The sequence below is a fragment of the Vipera ursinii genome (genome assembly GCF_947247035.1).
Source record: "Vipera ursinii genome assembly, chromosome: 3".
Lineage (NCBI taxonomy): Eukaryota > Metazoa > Chordata > Lepidosauria > Squamata > Viperidae > Vipera > Vipera ursinii.
Window position 1 is genome coordinate 190,386,534 of NC_139516.1, and position 18,161 is coordinate 190,404,694.

Genomic DNA, 18,161 nt, shown 5'->3' on the forward strand with positions numbered 1-18,161 from the left:
TGCCAATGTTTAAGGAATTTTTATTAAAGCAAGAATTGTATAATCCAAATTATGGTTCTTTGCTCAGTTATCAATCCTTACTGCTAACTACAACAGTAGTGATATTCTGAGCTTTTCCACAGTAAATTACAAAATTAAAGAAAGGAATGCTTTAAATTTTTTGTAGTGTGCTGAAAATTCTTTTCCCCGGGTTTATAAAACATTAATTTGTTTTTTAACTTTTGCTATTTTTTTGGATTTTAAATCAATAGGTAATCTAGGACTAGGGGTTTTGCTAGTCCTGGCATTTGTTGTGTACATAAGCTTCAAAGTTTCCTTTCCTTTTTTTATTTATTTTATATTTTGCAATGTTTTTCTCAATATTTAGTAGTTTTTCCATGTTTAGATATTTTTCCTGCGGTGAAGCGATATAATAATACGTAGTCCTGGGTCTTCTGTAATAAAAAAAACATAATAAATAAATTATTTTGAGGCCCATTTTCACTGTTAGTGCATTATTTCTGAGTCTCAAAAGCATTCTACACCTGCTTAATAAATCTGTTCCTTAAACTGAAAGCGAAATGGCCACTAAGCAAACATGTGATGGGAGAACTGCAAAGCTCATTGGCTACCATCTCATTTTATGAACAAAAATTATACAAGCAGAAAGGCATCTAGCAATATTAGTTAAATATTTCCATTAACAATGACTGGAAGTTAGATGAATGCCTGCAATGAAATGCAACCCCTTTTATTTCACATATGAAGCCTATTCTCATGAATACTTACATTAGACACTTGGAACTCCTGCTGGATTGTTAACTGCTTTTTGAGCAGCTTCTTTAGCTTGATGGGCTTGCAGTACGGCTACAGCTTCATCAACCTAGTTAACAGGAAAACTGGATTACTACTATTTCTGTTAAAAAGTAAAATAGGCTGGATTCCAAAAAGAAAACCAACACTAACTGAAGATTCTCCCTACCTTCGAACGAAGAGATTCAGGAGACTCAAGCATGTGAAGAAGTTCAGAGTTGTCAATTTCTAGCAACATACCAGTTATTTTACCCGCCAAAGTAGGGTGCATGGCTTGGATAAGAGGGAACAAACGTTCTCCTAGAAAATAATTCACAATTTGTGACTTTACAAGACTGCATTATCTGTGTATCTATCCTAAACAGAACTACTTAATTATTTCTATTCCACTACTACAAAAATAGTTTTTTCTTTTGGCACAACAAGCTAGTTAAGAGAATAAACTTAAAAGTGCTCATAACAATGGGATCTTAAAGATTGCAATTTTGAACAGCTAATGCCATTATCAATAAAATGATTTGAATTATTAAGAAATTCTTCTCTTGAAATCCTCCCTTATCCTACAACTCTGAAAGTAGCTTCTTCCATCTGAAACTTGCACCTTCTCTTTCCTCTATATAACTTTCAGCTGGGTTAACCTGTAGTAAGTGAAAATTTAAATAATGTCAACAAAGTTTTAAAAAGAATGTCATAAGGGATGCATGGCACATCTTCTTGGACATGAGGACCGACTTCGAAGTGCATGCCTGCATATAGAAAACTTCTGCTTACAGAAATGTAGTTTCACTCCTTGCATTTAAACACTGCGTTAAGTGCTTGGAATGCTTTATGCAAGTGGACAGGAGTACTGATAAATAGGTAGTGCCACCTGTAGTTATCTTCCTTCTGTACTCAGTTCAAATATATTGCTGTAGCTTTCTTTCCATGCCCTCAACGTGACACACCAAAACCTGCTTTCCCAGTCTCCTCACGTTCACATTTGCTTAACTAGCAACTTACCCAACATCTGCTTTTGTTCTTGTGGAGGGGCAGAAGCCAACATGGAAGCAGTCAATGGTTCCTGACCTTGTACATGGACAGCAGGCTAGAATTTCAGAACATTGAATGAGTTAACTAATTTATTTGATAATTTTACATCAAATAATATACTGATTAAATTTGCATTACTCTCATTCAGATATGAATACCACAAAGAGCAGAACGCTGCATCAGAATGGCAAACAATTCAGTAGAGTAAAACTTTTAAGGTTGTTCCATAGTTTTCATGCTTACCTGCTGCATAGCAACCTGCGGCTGGGTGTTAAGATGCTGCTGAGGATTGCGAACACCCGCAGCATACTTATACTGTGAAACAGTGCGTACGGCTGGAGTGGCTGCAGCAGCTGCTGCTGCTGGACGTGGACCCATGGTCTGTGTTGATGTGTTTGCTGAAAAGAAAAGGATTTCAAGCTAACAGAGAACACTTTTCAACTGTACTATGGAGGGTCGGCTTGCCCAATTTTTGCTTAAGGGTTTTTAAAGTATATGACATTCAAACCTGAAAGTGCAACTGAACTGCATATATTTAACCAATTATCCTGATGTAATTAAGAGTACATAACTGACAAACATAAATTACAAAAAGAGGAATTAAAGAAAACTAGGTACACCACTCACTATACTTAGTATTTTTCTATCCTTACTGCCAATGCTTCCAACTTGCCCTGTGTTGTTTAAAAATTAAAGTAAAAAAAACCCCCTTCAGAACTCACCAACACGCTGTGTTGACATGACTCGTGTAACTTGTGACGAAGCTGGCCTCATCGTACTAAATGGTGGTCTGGGAGCTGTAGGGCGGATGGCACCTGGCATATTCTGGAAAGCTGCTTTTAAGATAGTTTAAGTATGTATTTTAGAAATTAATAAAAGCCCACATTTCTTTGCTGTGGCTCCCACCCTCTGGAATTCTCTCCCTCCACAGGTGACTGGGCCCCTGCTCTCCAAGCCTTTCGAAAGAGTTTGAAGACCTGGCCAACTTGCATAGAACTCACTGAGCAGCATGCAACCCAGAGGGTAGTTGGCACCTTGATGACCCTCCTCACTCCTTTTAGCTTATTCTGTTCGTGCTTTCATCCAGCTCTTTTACTGATTATATTTTTATAGTCTTTAGGGTTTTGTGTTTTAATTGCACACCGCCAGAAACACTCTGTGAGATGGGCAGTATCTAAATTCAACAAATACAAATAAATTCTGTAAGAAAACCAAGCCACTTACGATGAGGTCTGGCACCCTGAGCAGTCCAGCGAGGACTTGGTCTAAGTTGAGTAATCTGGCTAGTAGGATAGTAGGCTGCACGGTTTTGTGTCTGTTGAGGACAAAAGAGTTGATTTATATTCTGCCTTTCACTCAAAGCCAGGATTCACAAAGCTGCAGCATTATGAAATTAAGCATTATTCCATTTAAACTTAATTGCTGGACTATTCCATGTAAAAGTTCTGAAGGCTTTCTAAAGCAGTAGAGATAAACGATATTAATAGCCATCATATATCTAGATAGATTGGTTGATTTAATGAATTTAAGCTTAATAGGGAGAGGTTCGAACCATACCTGAGGGATAGCTGCCATGAAATAACCTGAAGGAGGTGCTGGCTGGTAAGGGTTGATGACAGGATTGGGCACTGCTCTCACACTTGCCATTCTCTGCATATATTGGTTGGTGAGGTGAGCCTGGCGTTCCTCTTTACGTTGAGCTAAAGCCACATATAGTGGTTTGGTGGCCACAATTCTACCATTCATTTCTGTAACTGCTTTGGTTGCTTCTTCCGGTGAAGAAAAGCAAACAAATCCAAATCCTTTACTGCGGCCTCCTTCCATCATGACCTATCAAAAGAAACACACAAGCTTAAAAACACTGTGTATGAGCACAGCATCACACTGTACATCTGTATAGAATGTACCATTTGCACTTCTACCAATGACGGTGTCAAAACTCATCCTGCAGCAAGCAGGGCAGAGTGCCGAACACAGGAACGAGAGACTTCCGCTGCGGTCTAGAAGCACTTTATTTTCCAGGGCAACAGCCGACAGACGGACTAAACCCCCAGCTAGTACAGATGGCTACACTTGAACTATGCTGTTCTTCCATGTAGCCTACTGACTGGACTGATAACATGAGAAGTAAACAATTTTCCAATCAACATTTTATCTGTAATACCTTTGCACTAGTTATTGTGCCAAATGGTGAAAATTCTTTGCGCAGACGTTCATCATCAATTCCATCATCTAAATTTTTCACATATAGATTTACACCCTTGGGGAGAGAAAAAAGAATGTCATAACCTGTAAAGGTAAAAATTCAGCAAAAATGTAATTATCAAAGTGAAATTTCACCTGGTATCTTGTAATCCTATCCTGCTTCATTTGTTCAAATTTGCGTTTAAGTTCTGTTTGTCTTTCAACTTTTTTCTGAGCTCGACCAACATATATTTGCTTCCCATTGAGTTCCTTTCCATTCATCTCATCTACAGCCTTTATAAATAAAAATATACTTTAAACTGCTATTAACTGAATATACAATGTATTATACTCAAAGCATAAAGAATTCTTACAGCAAATTTGATAATATAAAATCAATACTGCATAAAAGCACAGACAAGACTTAACATAGTGTAATGTGTATCAACAAAACCAAGAAAAATCCCAAAATTAAATTAGCCATAAAATATTCCATAGCTAACACAAAATCATATGCAGGCTTACTTTTTGGGCATCCTCATGTCTTTCAAAACTGACAAAACCAAAGCCTTTGGATTTTCCACTTTCATCGGTCATAACTTTCACACTCAAGGCAGGCCCTATAAAGCATACAAAATTTGTTACGTATATTTGCCATCCACCTAGGTTTAGAGAAAATCTATCCCATAGTTTATAAAGATTCTCCCAGATGGGAGAGCATCAGAAAGATCAACAAACCCATTTTGTCTATTACAGTAACTGTAAGAAAATTACTACTGGTATTATGGATTGAACATATTTTTATGCTGGAAAGCCCTTCCCCTATCTATGGGTTCAATTAAACTCCAAGCATCCCCAGCCAGGACAACAGTGGTATAGTTGGGGAAGACTGTACTGCTTATATATTGTGTCCAATGTTAAAAGCACTATTTAATGTGGCTATTTAATATAGCACATCAGGCATTTATATTTTAAAAGAGTTAAGTCAGAAAAAGGGTGTAAATCTGTGGGTAAACAATTCTGGGTGCCTCTGAAGGCAAGTGTTCATTAAGTACAATTTTAACACATTTGAACTAATCAAGACTTCCAATCACTCTGGACCTGTCTTTATAGCTGTATTTCTACTGTTTATGACAGCAAATACTAGTGATATTTTGACATAGATTTATATACTTGTGGATAATCTGAGAATTATAGGTGCCATAACTAAACACATTGTATATACACAAGTATAAGCCGATCCATAAGAAGATACTTGAGTTTTTGACAAAAATACCATGAAAAATATGGATTAGCTTAGCTGCGAGTATATATGGTATGCTGGAGTAATTATGGTACTTTATTCTTTTTACTGTTCTCAGTCTTTCATCAATTGTCTTTAGTGGAATGGCAATACAGAATATAAATAAAAGAAATGAATTAAAACCAGTAGCCACAAAATCATTCTTTAATTCATATGCATATAGAATATTACTATTTCAGTTCTTGCTAACTCCAGTTAAAAGCTGGACTATTGCAATGCATTCTACATGAGGCTACCCGTGACGTATATTCGGAAGGTACAAGTGGTGCAGAATGCAGTGGTGTGGGCAGTTCTTGGGGCCCTTAGGTTATTCCATGTTACACCACTGTTTTGAGTTGCATTGGCTGCTAGTTTTCTTGTGAATACAATTTAAGGTGTTGGTTATCACCTCCATGGCATAGGAGAAACAGTCTCACCCTGCCCTGACTCCTGCCCTTTGGAATATCGTACCTGCCAAGGTGAATCCGCACCCGCACCCCCTGACCTTCTGTAAGGCCTGAAGACCTAGATCAGTCAATTGGGCTTGGGCCCCAAAGGGAGTACACCCTCTAGAGGTAGCTATTGGATTAAGACAAGAATCCACCTCTCCCATGTACTTCGTGCTCCCTTTTCCATCTTTCAATTATAAATTATAAGATAAGATGATCTTTATTGTCATTTTACTGTGGGCACAATGGCACACATCAAAAATGAAATTTAGTTGCCTGTTCTCAAAGTAAAACACATATACAACACACACCTAAAACATACTATATACAACATATGTACAGACCCACACCCCTTTGTTGTTAGCTGCGAAGTCGTGTCCGACCCATCGCGACCCTATGGACAACGTTCCTCCAGGCCTTCCTGTCCTCTACCATCACCCCTACATATACATAATAAAATATTAAATACTGTCCATCTTGAATATATAACGGAAGGAGGAAGCCTGAGTTCACAAGGTTAATGCTGTATGGAATGGAACTATGGCTGAATCTAGATGTTCTGCTACGGATACCATGAAGCCTCCTCCCAGAGGGTAACAAGGAAAACAGGTTGTGAAGAGGATGAATAGTGTCCCAGATAATCTTATGGACCCTGTTCAAACAACGCTTCTGTGCTATGCTGTCCTGGATGGGAGGGAGGAACCTGCCAATGATCTTTTCGGCCATCCTCACCACTCTCTGCACCGCCTTCCTGTCTGAAGCAGTGATGCTTCCAAACCAGACTGTGATGCTGTATTACAGGATGTTCTCAATCATCATTATCATTTATTGTTTTATCATCATGTTTACTAGTTGTTAATGTTTGTAAGCCGTCCAGAGTTACCTCTAGATGAGATAGGCAGCATACAAATCTATTAAATAAAAGCTAACATTAGGGAGTTGCAGTTGGGCAGAAATATTATAGTAATATACCAACTCTTCTCTTTTTTATATACATGAAAAGCTCAAGACATTACCAAACTTGCCAAAGAGTTCTTTCAGTCTCTCATCATCCATGTCTTCTCCAAAATTCTTGATGTAAACATTAGTGAATTCCTTAGCACGAGCTCCAAGCTCTGCTTCCCGTTCTTTGCGTGATTTAAACCTTCCAACAAATCTAGTTTTAAAAGACAAGACAAGAAGCTACTTAGATATTTTGAAATGCTCACTACATGACTGTGTCTAAAGGAATACTCTTTATGGTCAATATCTGAGGTGCTCACCCATATGTTGTGTCATTTCCCTGCATGCGAGCAGCTGCCATAGCACACTGCAGTTATACGTTCAGGGAAACAGCAGAATACTAAGCTTCTCTAGTCTATTGTCTTACAACAGACTGCTCAGAATGGAGCAATTATATTACCCCGCTGTACTTTCCCATACAGGGAAACACAGCAAGTGTGGTATGACTCCTCCTGATTGTGACATATTATGTCTCTCACAGTTCCTATGAAATACATAAGATGTCCCTCTTTGTTTTTTCCTGAATATATATTTCTAATAATGTAAGCCAACATTGGAACAAGTGTCTAATGTAGATTTCTGTAAAATGGATTTTTGTAAACATGGTTTAACTTTTAAAAGCTCGAAGAAAAATACTTTTGTACTCACACTTTACGATCATTAAGCAGCATTCCATTCATTTTTTCAATAGCTCTTTCTGCAGCTTCTTGTGTTTCAAAATGTACAAACCCATAGCCTTTGGATCCATTCTCATCACATACAACCTGTGAAAGTATTGGAATGTTTGTGAGATCAACTGAATCTAATCATATTAGTTCCAATCTGCAGCATTTCCCCATTTTTTGCTTTCTTTCCACTCACCTTACAAGAGAGGATGTTTCCAAAAGCTGAAAATGTATCATACAAAGCTTTATTATCAATTGATTTATCCAGGTTTTTAATGAAAATGTTGCCAACACCACTTTTTCGAAGAGATGGATCACGCTGAGACCACATGATACGAACTGGCTTGCCTTTAATGACATCAAAATTCATGGTATCTAAAGCTCGTTCAGCTGTAAAACAAAAGCATTATTTTAATCCTAATAGAATAATGTCATTGTTTATAACTTCAACTTTATTGTTTGCTTCCTGAACTCCAAAGAATGGTTAGACTACTCATTCATCTGAAAATTGTGGAAGTGTCAAAGAAAAAGTTGAGTTTAGTAGATGCAAGCTACACATTTGAAAGTGGAAGTACAAAATTTTATACTAACAAAATTATATTTTAAACTTTAAAAAATCAGCTAGTAATATTCACCTAACCTTGACATTTAAAAAAAAATTACGTGGTTAATGAATATATTATACTGTTCTACTACAAGTTGCAATAAGTATAAAACCAACCTGCGCCACAAGCATTTTTTAACAGATGGAAGATCATTCTGCAGTTATTAGCTTGCTACTAATAAAGAAATTTCTACTCATAAGCAAAACAACTAAAAGATTTCTTGAAGTATGATAGATTTTCTGCTTAGGAAATAAAAAACTGGAATCACACTATGACATTTCCAAACTAATGTAAAATAAATCCTATTTTGCCATAGTATAAAAGCGCTGTTTTCTAGTAAATGAAGGAAACTGGTAAAACTGATTTTTAAAGTTCACCTTTGCTAAAGATGTCTTCAAATTCCTATTTCATCCACAACTCAATAAACTTTTGAGTTTATTTCTAAACTATATAAAATGCTACTCAAGATGAATCTAGAAGATGAATATGTAAGAGTGTATGGTAAAATGGGTAAATTTTGGGGGGTATAACACTAGATAAATGGGAGAATGTATGGACGAAGGGACTAAAATTTACCTTATATTTTGGGGGAAAACTTTTATAAAATGATGTATCATTGGTACTTGACCCCAGATAGACTAGCGAAAATGTATAGAGGGATTTCTAATAAGTGCTGGAAATGTAGTCAAAATCCAGGTTCATTTTATCATATGTGGTGGTCTTGTAAATATGTAAAAACATACTGGATAAACATTAACAATGCAAAAAAAAATATTTAAGATACAAATATTAATGAAACCTGAAGCTTTTCTTTTAGGTATGACAGACAAGTCAATGAAAAACAATTTGGGGTGCTATTCCTTCACCTGGTGACAACTGCAAAGATTTAGAGATGTCGACTGTTGAAGAATGGATTTTGAAAATGACTGAATTAGCAGAAATGGTGAAATTAACTGCTTTGATTAGAGATAATGGGCTAGACAGTTATATAAGAGACTGGAAACCAACCATTTGTGGACCTTCTACATGCTAAATATAATAGATGGTTAACAGAGGGATTTGAAGATTAGTGTAATGTTTGGCTCAACCTGTTGGCTGCTTTTTTATTTACTTATACACACACAAACACATTGTGTTTATAGTAAAAGGGGAGAAATTATTGCCTTTTTTCCTTTTCTTTCAGCACTCAGCCAGGATGGATCCTATATGTTAAATATTAAATTTAATTGACCACTTTTTCCTCTTTTGTACACTTTCTTCTTTTTTTGTTATGGTTAGGGTTGAACGTATGATAAAACTATAAACTTATAAACAAGAAACAAACCTTGCCCAATGAACCAGAAAGTATATGTTAGCCAATAAGAAAAGGGGGATGGAATGAGAGTCAATGGGACTAAAATTTCAAAGCATTACCTCAAGTTCAAAAATGAATGCATCTTGCTACCCACCCATGCTCATTACAGAACAATGTAGCATGAGAAATAACTGGAAACACTTTCCCCATTTCCCAGTAGTCTATGAATTGTTTCGTTATACAGTAGCATCTAGAAACTGTCTATCAGAAACAGAGAAACAACCCACAGGAATGATGCTCAGCTCTTGCATTCTGTATCCATTTATACACTATTACATCTCGCAAGACATAGTACATAACAGTGTTAGAATTTGCTAAAATTAAACATATAAATAAGTATTTTCTTATCCACTACTATTTCTATCATCCCAAATTTTGTACAGCTAGATTGGCTAAAGATACAACTAGTCAATAAGGTAAAGGTAAAGGTTCCCCCGCACATGCGTGCTAGTCGTTTCCAACTCTAGGGGCCGGTGCTCATCTCCGTTTCAAAGCCGAAGAGCCAGCACTTGTCTGAGGACGTCTCCGTGGTCATGTGGCTGGCATGACTCGATGCCAAAGGCCTACAGAACGCTGTTACCTTCCCACCATAGTGGTCTCTATTTTTCTACTTGCATTTTTACGTGCTTTTGAACTGCTAGGTTGGCAGAAGCTGGGACGAGTAACAGGTGCTCACTCTTGTTATGCGGCACTCGGGATTCGACCCACGAAACTGCCGACCTTCTGATCAACAAGCTCAGCGTCCTAACCCACTGAATATCAGCAGCTAAAAAGCTTAACCAGGCAACCATGAATAAAAAGTGTTCATAAGATCTATTGCCCTTTCAGAAACAATGCAGAGTGCAGCAACACAAATGGCAACAATAGAGTCAGCAAGGAGCACTTTAGGAAATGTGGCCAGACTCTGATGGACCCTCTGATGGAAAACAGGAGAGCAAGGTAAGGCAATGGCCCCATATTTTTAATTACTGGCCTGCAACAGGAACTTGAGAGCTTTTTAATCTTAACCTGAACATGGAGTGCTAGTTAAATGTGCTACCTCAGGGTTTTTTGTTTTTTTCTTCAAAGAACGCAATTCTGAAACAACAGCTCCACCTGCTGCTTTCAAGACAGAGCACATACAGTGGGAGTTACCAATTCAGTAGAGCAGACATGTCAAACACAAGGCCCGGGGGCCGGATCCGGCCCGCAAAGTGGTTTCATGTGGCCCGCGAAGCCATCCTGAAAACAGTGAGGGAACGGCCCCCACTGCCTTGGCCCTGGCCCAGAGACGCTCCTTCTGCCAGAGACCCTCAGATCTGTCCCACTCCTGCTCAGGCCCCCATAGGCACCCTTGATGTGAACGATGTAGAGCTGGCCACGCCCACCCAGTAGGCCATACGCACTCTAGCCACGCCCACCCAGTAGGCCAAGCCCACCCAGGCCACACCCACCTGGCCCCCTTGAGGGCAACCACAATGCTGATGCGGCCCTCAGTGAAATTGAGTTTGACACCCCTGCTCTAAGGGTTTACTTAATTTAACCAAAACTCTGGACATTCAGGTTTATTTAGATAATTTAAAAAGAATGAAGTAATTTGTAGCATATACCAAAATATTGTTCATTCATACACAGGCTAGAATTCTAAAGAATTCTGAATTCCAGCTTACTGTGATGTCTCAACACAGCCATTATTTTCTGGAATAAATAAATCCTCATCTGAGAAGACATGTGGGCAAAATACTGAAGCTAGCTGGAAAAAAATCTTAATACTTTTTGAGAAATGGATCTTTAGAAATAATCCTATTTCTGGGCAATCCCTCAATGAACAGACTGTTATTTGCTGACTGAATTCATACACAATCTGTGCTTCAATATACTCCTCCCATGCTTGGACAATCCAGGCTTACAGGACTAAAAAACAGCGCCTCCCATTTTGCTAGACACTATAAATTGGAAACCAGTTTTCCATGATGACTTACCGATTTGTAATGTGATTTATTTTTCCTTAATACATTGTGTATAACTATATCACAAGAAATAAGGTGTACTAAATCCAAAATAAATCAAGAAACAATTTTTTTATTTCATTTATTCTTCATTGGTCATTTCAAGTACCATGGAAAATATAAGAACATATTAAGGTGCGTATATGAATTTTAAAAATTCATACTTTTTAGCCTAATAGATATTTATTGCTTGAGTATGCTAACTACTCTTGAAGTAGAAAACAAAATCACTTTGAAGATTTAGGAACAAAATCTAATTCCTGGTGCCTTTCATTTGACAATAGTTCACCCATCCCCTATCCATCAATATAAAGTCTAGCTACAGCAGGCTTCCCTTAGATATCCTCCAGTGGCAAGTCAGAGGAGTTCTTCTCAATTTCTGGTCACTCAAGACAGTAAGCTATGGAACTCCGGAAGAAAACAATGCTATCTTACACTTTAATATATATCACGAGGCCAAAACGTTTGAGACGCTTTATGCCAGGGGTCTTCAAACTTGGCCCTTTTATGACTTGTTGACTTCAACTCCCAGAATTCCTCAGCCAGCAAAGCTGGCTGAGGAATTCTGGGAGTTGAAGTCCACAAGTCATAAAAGGACCAAGTTTGAAGACCCCTGATTTATGCCAACTGAACAAAAACCAGTTAAGGCTTCAAATGCAATAATCAAGAAAATGTTCCATTAGACGTGGACCAAAAAGACTTTTTAAGTGTTTAAAAGATGGCACACGTTTACTTTTTGAATATACGGAATCGGGCTCATCGTTGCTTTCCGGAGCCAAGGGGCTCAAAAGTACTCCATTAGGAGGATAAATTAAATTAAACACGGCCTATATTAGTTTCAGTTCAGGGCCTGGCTTCCGCCTTCTTCTTCTTCCTCCTCCACTTCTTTTCAAACTTATAATTAAAACTGGAATTTCCGCCCAGCTGCCATTCATCCGCGCTCTCGTCTCAGCGCCTTCGCCGGCGGAAGCGAGCGGCCGACACGCCCTGGCGGGGGACATTTTAAGGCCCCGCCTCGTGATCCCGAAAAGTCTGCGTTAAGCCTTCGCGGAAGTGAAGGGCCGAAAAAAAGGCCTTTCGACGGCCAGGCCTCACCCTTCGCTTTCGGTGTCCTGCCACGAGGGCTGGCAAATCTCCCCTCCCCCCTTCCCTTCCCCGCAACGCCTTTCTCGCAAACGGCGTGACCGATTCCCTCTAACGGAAGCCCAAGTAGGGGCATGGCGCGCGGGCCTCCCTCGCCGTCCTTTCTCCCCCTGCCTGCTCTCCCCGAGCGCGGGGAATTCCAGACGAGGCAGGCGCGGGAAGGGATAGGCCCGAGACGGGGACACCGCGCTGACTGTTAAAATGGACGCGCTCGCCGAGAAGACTAAGCGGCAGCCCGCATGGGGACGGCGAAAGAAAGGAAGGAAGGAAGGAAGCGGCAGCCGTGGGCCAGAGCCCTCCCAACAAGCGCTCTGGCCTTCCCACGCCGGAGCCCGAAACCCGGCTGTCTCGTCCCCACGTGTCCCTTGCTCTGCCGCTCCCGTCCTCCTCCTTTCCCATGTGCTCGCTCGGAAAAGTGGATCCCGGGAACGCCCGCGTGGGGGGGGGGACGAGACCCCCTTCCTCTAGCGCCCCCCCTCCGCCCGCCGCGACCTTCCCCGCTTCCTCACCGTCGGCGGGCTGCTGGAAGTTGACATAGGCGTAGCCGAGCGAGCGCCGGGTGATCATGTCCCTGCAGACGCGGATGGAGAGGATGGGCCCGGCGGGGCTGAACTTCTCGTAGAGCATAGCCTCGGTGACATCGGGGTGCAGGTCGCCCACGTAGAGCGAGGCCATCGGGTAGCTGGGAGCGCTGGGGTTCATGCTGGCGGGGGGACGGGGAGGGGGAAGAGGCGGCTGGGTAGATTCGCGAGCGCCGAGGAGGCCGCGACGGGCCGGAGGGGTTCTGAACTCAACGGCTCCGCGGCGGCGGTTGGCGGCGGTTGGCGGCTCGCTCGAGCGCTCGGAGCTGCTGGCGGGTGGAGGAGCGGGTGGTCCTCCTGCTGCTGTTGCTACCGCTGTTGGCGGGTCTTCTTCCTGCTGCTGCGTGGATGGAGGTGGTTTGGGCGGGTCTCCTCTCGGCTAAGCCGGGTCCGGGACTTCGCTTCGCTTCACCGGGTTATTTTATACCAAACCGGCCGGTTGCAGGTGGGGACGGGTAGTAAAGGCGAGGATTTTTTTAAAATATTTTTTCGGATTTTAATATTTTTTTTGGATTTTTAAAGGTTTTTTTTTTCTTCTAGTAGTAAATGGTGCGGCAGAGCTGGTGTGTCCGGGGAAGGCCGGAGCACACACACTGTGCACGCAGCACCGTCATCGGCCGGGGGACAAGGGGGAGGCCACCGCCCCGGCCACGCACTATATATAGCCGCCCCGCCCCCAGCCGCCTCCACCGTACAGCACGCCACGCACTGAGAAGCCTCTGTGCGCATGCGTCGCCTCAAGGGGCTGGGGGAATGGGAAAAGAGCACGAAGAAAGGGGCGGGGCGACAGCGCGTAGCGCTTAGGTAGCACGTCTCTCTTTAGGAGGAGACGCAGGTGCCCAAATTTGGGCACCCGAGGGCGCATGAGCAGTTGGTTGTTTTTTTTCAGTTCTACGACCAGACCTATGACCAAGGAAGGAGGGTGTTACCAAAAGGGCTGTCGAGAAGTAACCCGAGAAACGCATGCGCTTTCCGCTCACTTGTGTAACGGCATACCCGTCATAGTCTTCCTTTTCGGGAAAAGCAGCGTTAATGCAAAGTTTGGATAAGAAAGCCTAATTCTGTTTATGCGTTCCAAAGCGCTGCAATTCAGGTTGAAGGCGAATTACAGTTAAACAGACGGCCGTGAAGACAAAATGTGAAGGATTTTTTTTTACCAAAATCATTGAACTGAGTTGATTTATATCAGGGGTCTTCAAACTTGGCCCTTTTATGACTTGTGGACTTCAACTCCCAGAATTCCTCAGCCTGGCTGAGGAATTCTGGGAGTTGAAGTCCACAAGTCATAAAAGGGCCAAGTTTGAAGACCCCTGATTTATATACTGTTAAAAGAGTTTCCTGATAAAATTATTTTATTCTTCCGTTCAGTTGTATCGGATTTCCAGAAATTTCCTGGACAAGCCCCTGCACATTTCTTGGCAAGATTTTTCAGAAGTGGTTTGCCATTTCCTCCTTCCTAGGGCTGATAGAAAGTGACTGGCCCAAGGTCATCCAGCTGGCTTGATGCCAAAGTTGGCCTAGAGCTCTTGGTCGCTTGCTTCCCAAACTGATACCGGCTTAAACCACTACACCAAACTGGTTCTCACTGATAAGTTCCTATAAAATTGACATACATCCATACGTATATATGCCTTTCGGAGTGAAGTGGTGTTATATAAAGTGAGACAATGAACAGAAGTGAGCAAAAAAAAAAAGGCAGGAGGTGAAAGAAAAAATAATTGGATTATACCAATATTTCATACATTATCTTTTGTTCTTTAACATTGTCACTGTTCTTTCTTGAGAATTTCATCAACTCTATCAACGTACCCTTCATGTGTTTTCCCCTTAGCATGTTTATGTGTCATATATTTCCCTTTTTGATTTAATGATATTTGTATTCTCAAATCCCAGCACACTTCTTTCATGCCCGTTATTCACATTTGCCTTCAATCCAGTGCCCATTTATTCTAGACTTATCTTACTTTATTCTATCATGTAGATACTAAGGATCTCACTGCACTGAAGTGCTTTTTCTGTTTTTCTTGACATATTTAATCCTTACTTTCACTGTGGCCTCCTCCCTCACTTGTGTGATCCTTCCCTAGGCAGTATCTCTTTCCCTCAGTCCACAAGGTCATCTACCCATGCCATTGCAGGCTTCTTGCCACTGCAAAGCAGGGTGCAGAGCAGTGAAAAGGGTAGAAATGAGGGGGCAGCATACAGAGTTGAGGGAAGTTGAAGGGGAGGAGGCAACCCCTTACCTTGAAAGAACCAAGGCTTGGGCTTGGGGCTAAGGCTGGGAGGGATCAGCGCCATTGGTGTAGGCCCCTATCTAACGACTGGGGAATGCTGGAATTGCCATTGCTAAACGATGCATTAATCATAATCATAATAGTAAAGTTGGAAGGGACCTTGGAGGTCATCTAGTCCAACCCCTTGCTCAGGCAGGAACCCCTATACCATTACAGACAAATGGCTGTCCAATCTCTTCTTAAAAAGACATGCGATATCATGTTTTACACTGCAACGCTTTGGAACAGAAATTCAAGTCGTAATTAGGATGGTAAATTGAGGAAAATCTATAAATTGTTCAAGTCTGTTCACTTTATTATGCACTTTCTCTTAATAAATTTACTTTCTCACATTCATGCTTTTCTCAGTGTTCTGCTGGAGAAGGCAAATCTAGTCCATCCTACTGCCGCCCTGCAGAAAGTTGCATGGCACTTCTCAAATGTTGCTTATTTTACTTGCATACACTTTCAATTATAATTCACTCATGATTTATTAAATGTGTACGCCGCCTGACTCCCAGCAGTGCTAGGCACTTTACAAATTGTTAAAAACATTTAAAAATGCAAGAAACAAAACAAAGAAACGAAGGCAAAGAAACAAACATGGATGGGAACAAGGGAAAGGAAGAAAATTTGTACTTGCCAAAGGCCTGGGTAAAGATCCCCAACTTCAGGGCCTTTCAAAATCCTGGTAGGGTAGGGACTGTTCCTGTCAAATATTAACATCTTTCCAGGTGCATTTAACTAATTAACTTCCCTATCTTTCCCTTTGTTTTTAGGTAAAAAAAAACCCAAAGCATTCTTCCAATTACTAGATATAAATGTAAGTTCATATATGTCTTGAACAGTTACACAGCATAAATATGCATTTTTCAAACTTGGCAAATTTAAGATTTCTGGATTTCAACTCCCAGAATTCCCAGCCAACATTGGGTTTAAATTTGGAGTTGCAGCCCAAGCCAAAATGGTCACGAACATTCAGAGCAGAAGAACCGGACGGGAGAGTCAGTCCTAACAATATGATGAAGTTCAGGAAACTGCTGACCTCTAAAAGCCTCTGTTCCTCTTAGCACCCTAAAGAGTTGTGTTAAGAGAAAAAATGGTACTTGGGAACAGGATGATAATAGGATGGGATCTTTTCACGTTGGCATGTCTTCATCATGCAAATGGTATATGTAGGGAAGCCCTAGATTTAGCTAGATTTTGTTTTTTATATCTTGCTTTTAATTTCTTTTGCTAATTATGTTTTCCTTTTTTTCTGTAATGTGCACAACAATGCTTTACCACATTGGGAATCTCTGATATCTCAGCCTGTCTGCCTGTCTGTCTGTCTGTCCCTGGAGTTTATAGGGCAGGGAGCATGTTAAATTGCTCACAGAGTTTTTTGACAGCATATAAAGAAAATAATGACATTCATACACGGAGAGAATCCTTCACGTCAGTTAAGAAATCTTTAACCATAATTAGCCTCTAGTCTGAAATGCAACAACTTGAGATATGTAGGCACAATTTTTGGAGGAACAAGCACAAGGAACTTTTCTTGCAAAAACAATGAAGACTCTTACGGCAGCTGAAAGACCAAGAAACCACCAGTGCAATTTTATTCTAGATAATGTGGTGGCCACAAATATTTTGAATTTCTTTTCCTCTTGGTTAGGGTTTAGTAACCAATGTAATTGCTCAGTTTTTTTATGAGGCCAATAAAAGAAACATGCAAACACCTAGGCTAGTTTATTGGTAAATTCATGGGATAAACTGCTGGCAGATAATTTCAGCTCTTACCTCCAAAAGTCTCTGAAGATGTTTACCCTCAAGCACTAAGTCAGGAGTCTCTCTTGACTGATAATTTCTGGTTGCTTTAACCACCTTTGGTGCAATAGCTTTTATTAATTGTTATTCTTTTGCTGATTGGTATTTTTTTTAACTGTGTATGAGTCCCTATACCTCAGCACTTCCATTTTTTTATATCAAGGATTATGTGATATGATTTGTATACTTAAACTAATGATGAGACTGTTTCAATCTGAATATAAATAGTGTGGAAAGAATCCAGAGAAAGAAATATTTTGGGAAATATTTAAAAAGGCAGAATATATTTCCCAAAAGGATCTTAAAGGCAGAAACCAACACCCCCCCACCCCAAAATCTCTCTGCCCCAAACAGAAACCAGGTCTGCGGAAATGCAGATGTGATAATCTTGTCAGAAAGATTGGAGTCAGGAAGCTTGGATTAGAAAGACAACGATCCCTAGAATCAACAATTCCTCACACCAAAAAATCCAACAGTCATCACCACAGCCCCAGGGAAGCAGGATATGACCTTTGGGACATAATAGGATTAACCCGCCATCAAAGTTCCAGAAATACACACTCAGATTCAGGTCAAAGTTCATGCCACAGGAACAACTCCAAACGAAAGCTCAAGGTATAAAAACCCACCACTCCCTACTCCATGTAGTCAGCTTTCCCAGAGCCATCTTTCTGTCTGGCTCTCCTCTGCAATAAACTACAACCTTCTTTCTGAAGCAGTCTCCATTTTGTTTATTCCCAGCTTGTACTGGACCCTGATGAAGATTTTTCTTTCAACAATAGTATGGCCTATCTTAAAATAATACAAAAATAACACTAGTAGGTACTCTATTGCTGACAAAAGGTCAGTAACAGCACCAGATACATCACAAATTGGATGCTGTTAAAGATACTACAGTGAAACAATACAGAAAGATCCAAATGAGAGATTAGGCCAGCAACATTTAGAATGGAATATAGAAAATCATTAGGTCAGAATAATTGGGTTTGGTTTTAAGGTTTGATT

The 18,161-nt window shown here is 40.6% G+C and overlaps 1 protein-coding gene across 3 annotated transcripts; it reads right to left on the reverse strand.

Annotated features, from left to right (window-relative positions):
- PABPC1 (poly(A) binding protein cytoplasmic 1) lies at positions 1–13,728 on the reverse strand. Of its 3 annotated transcripts, none has more exons than XM_083360545.1 (15): positions 13,003–13,728; positions 7,600–7,793; positions 7,387–7,502; positions 6,762–6,892; positions 4,531–4,625; positions 4,162–4,299; positions 3,986–4,081; positions 3,379–3,651; positions 3,046–3,136; positions 2,544–2,657; positions 2,065–2,219; positions 1,792–1,876; positions 962–1,092; positions 769–862; positions 1–434 (listed from the first exon to the last, which is right to left on the reverse strand). In XM_083360545.1, exons 1-14 carry the CDS (start codon positions 13,193–13,195, stop codon positions 770–772), a joined length of 1,905 nt encoding a protein of 634 aa, XP_083216671.1. In that variant the 5' UTR covers positions 13,196–13,728; the 3' UTR covers positions 1–434; position 769. The 3 variants fall into 3 exon arrangements, with proteins under 3 accessions (XP_083216671.1, XP_083216670.1, XP_083216669.1); XM_083360544.1 differs by having other exon boundaries at positions 2,544–2,654; positions 6,753–6,892; XM_083360543.1 differs by having other exon boundaries at positions 6,753–6,892.
- Between the last annotated feature and the right edge of the window lie 4,433 nt (positions 13,729–18,161).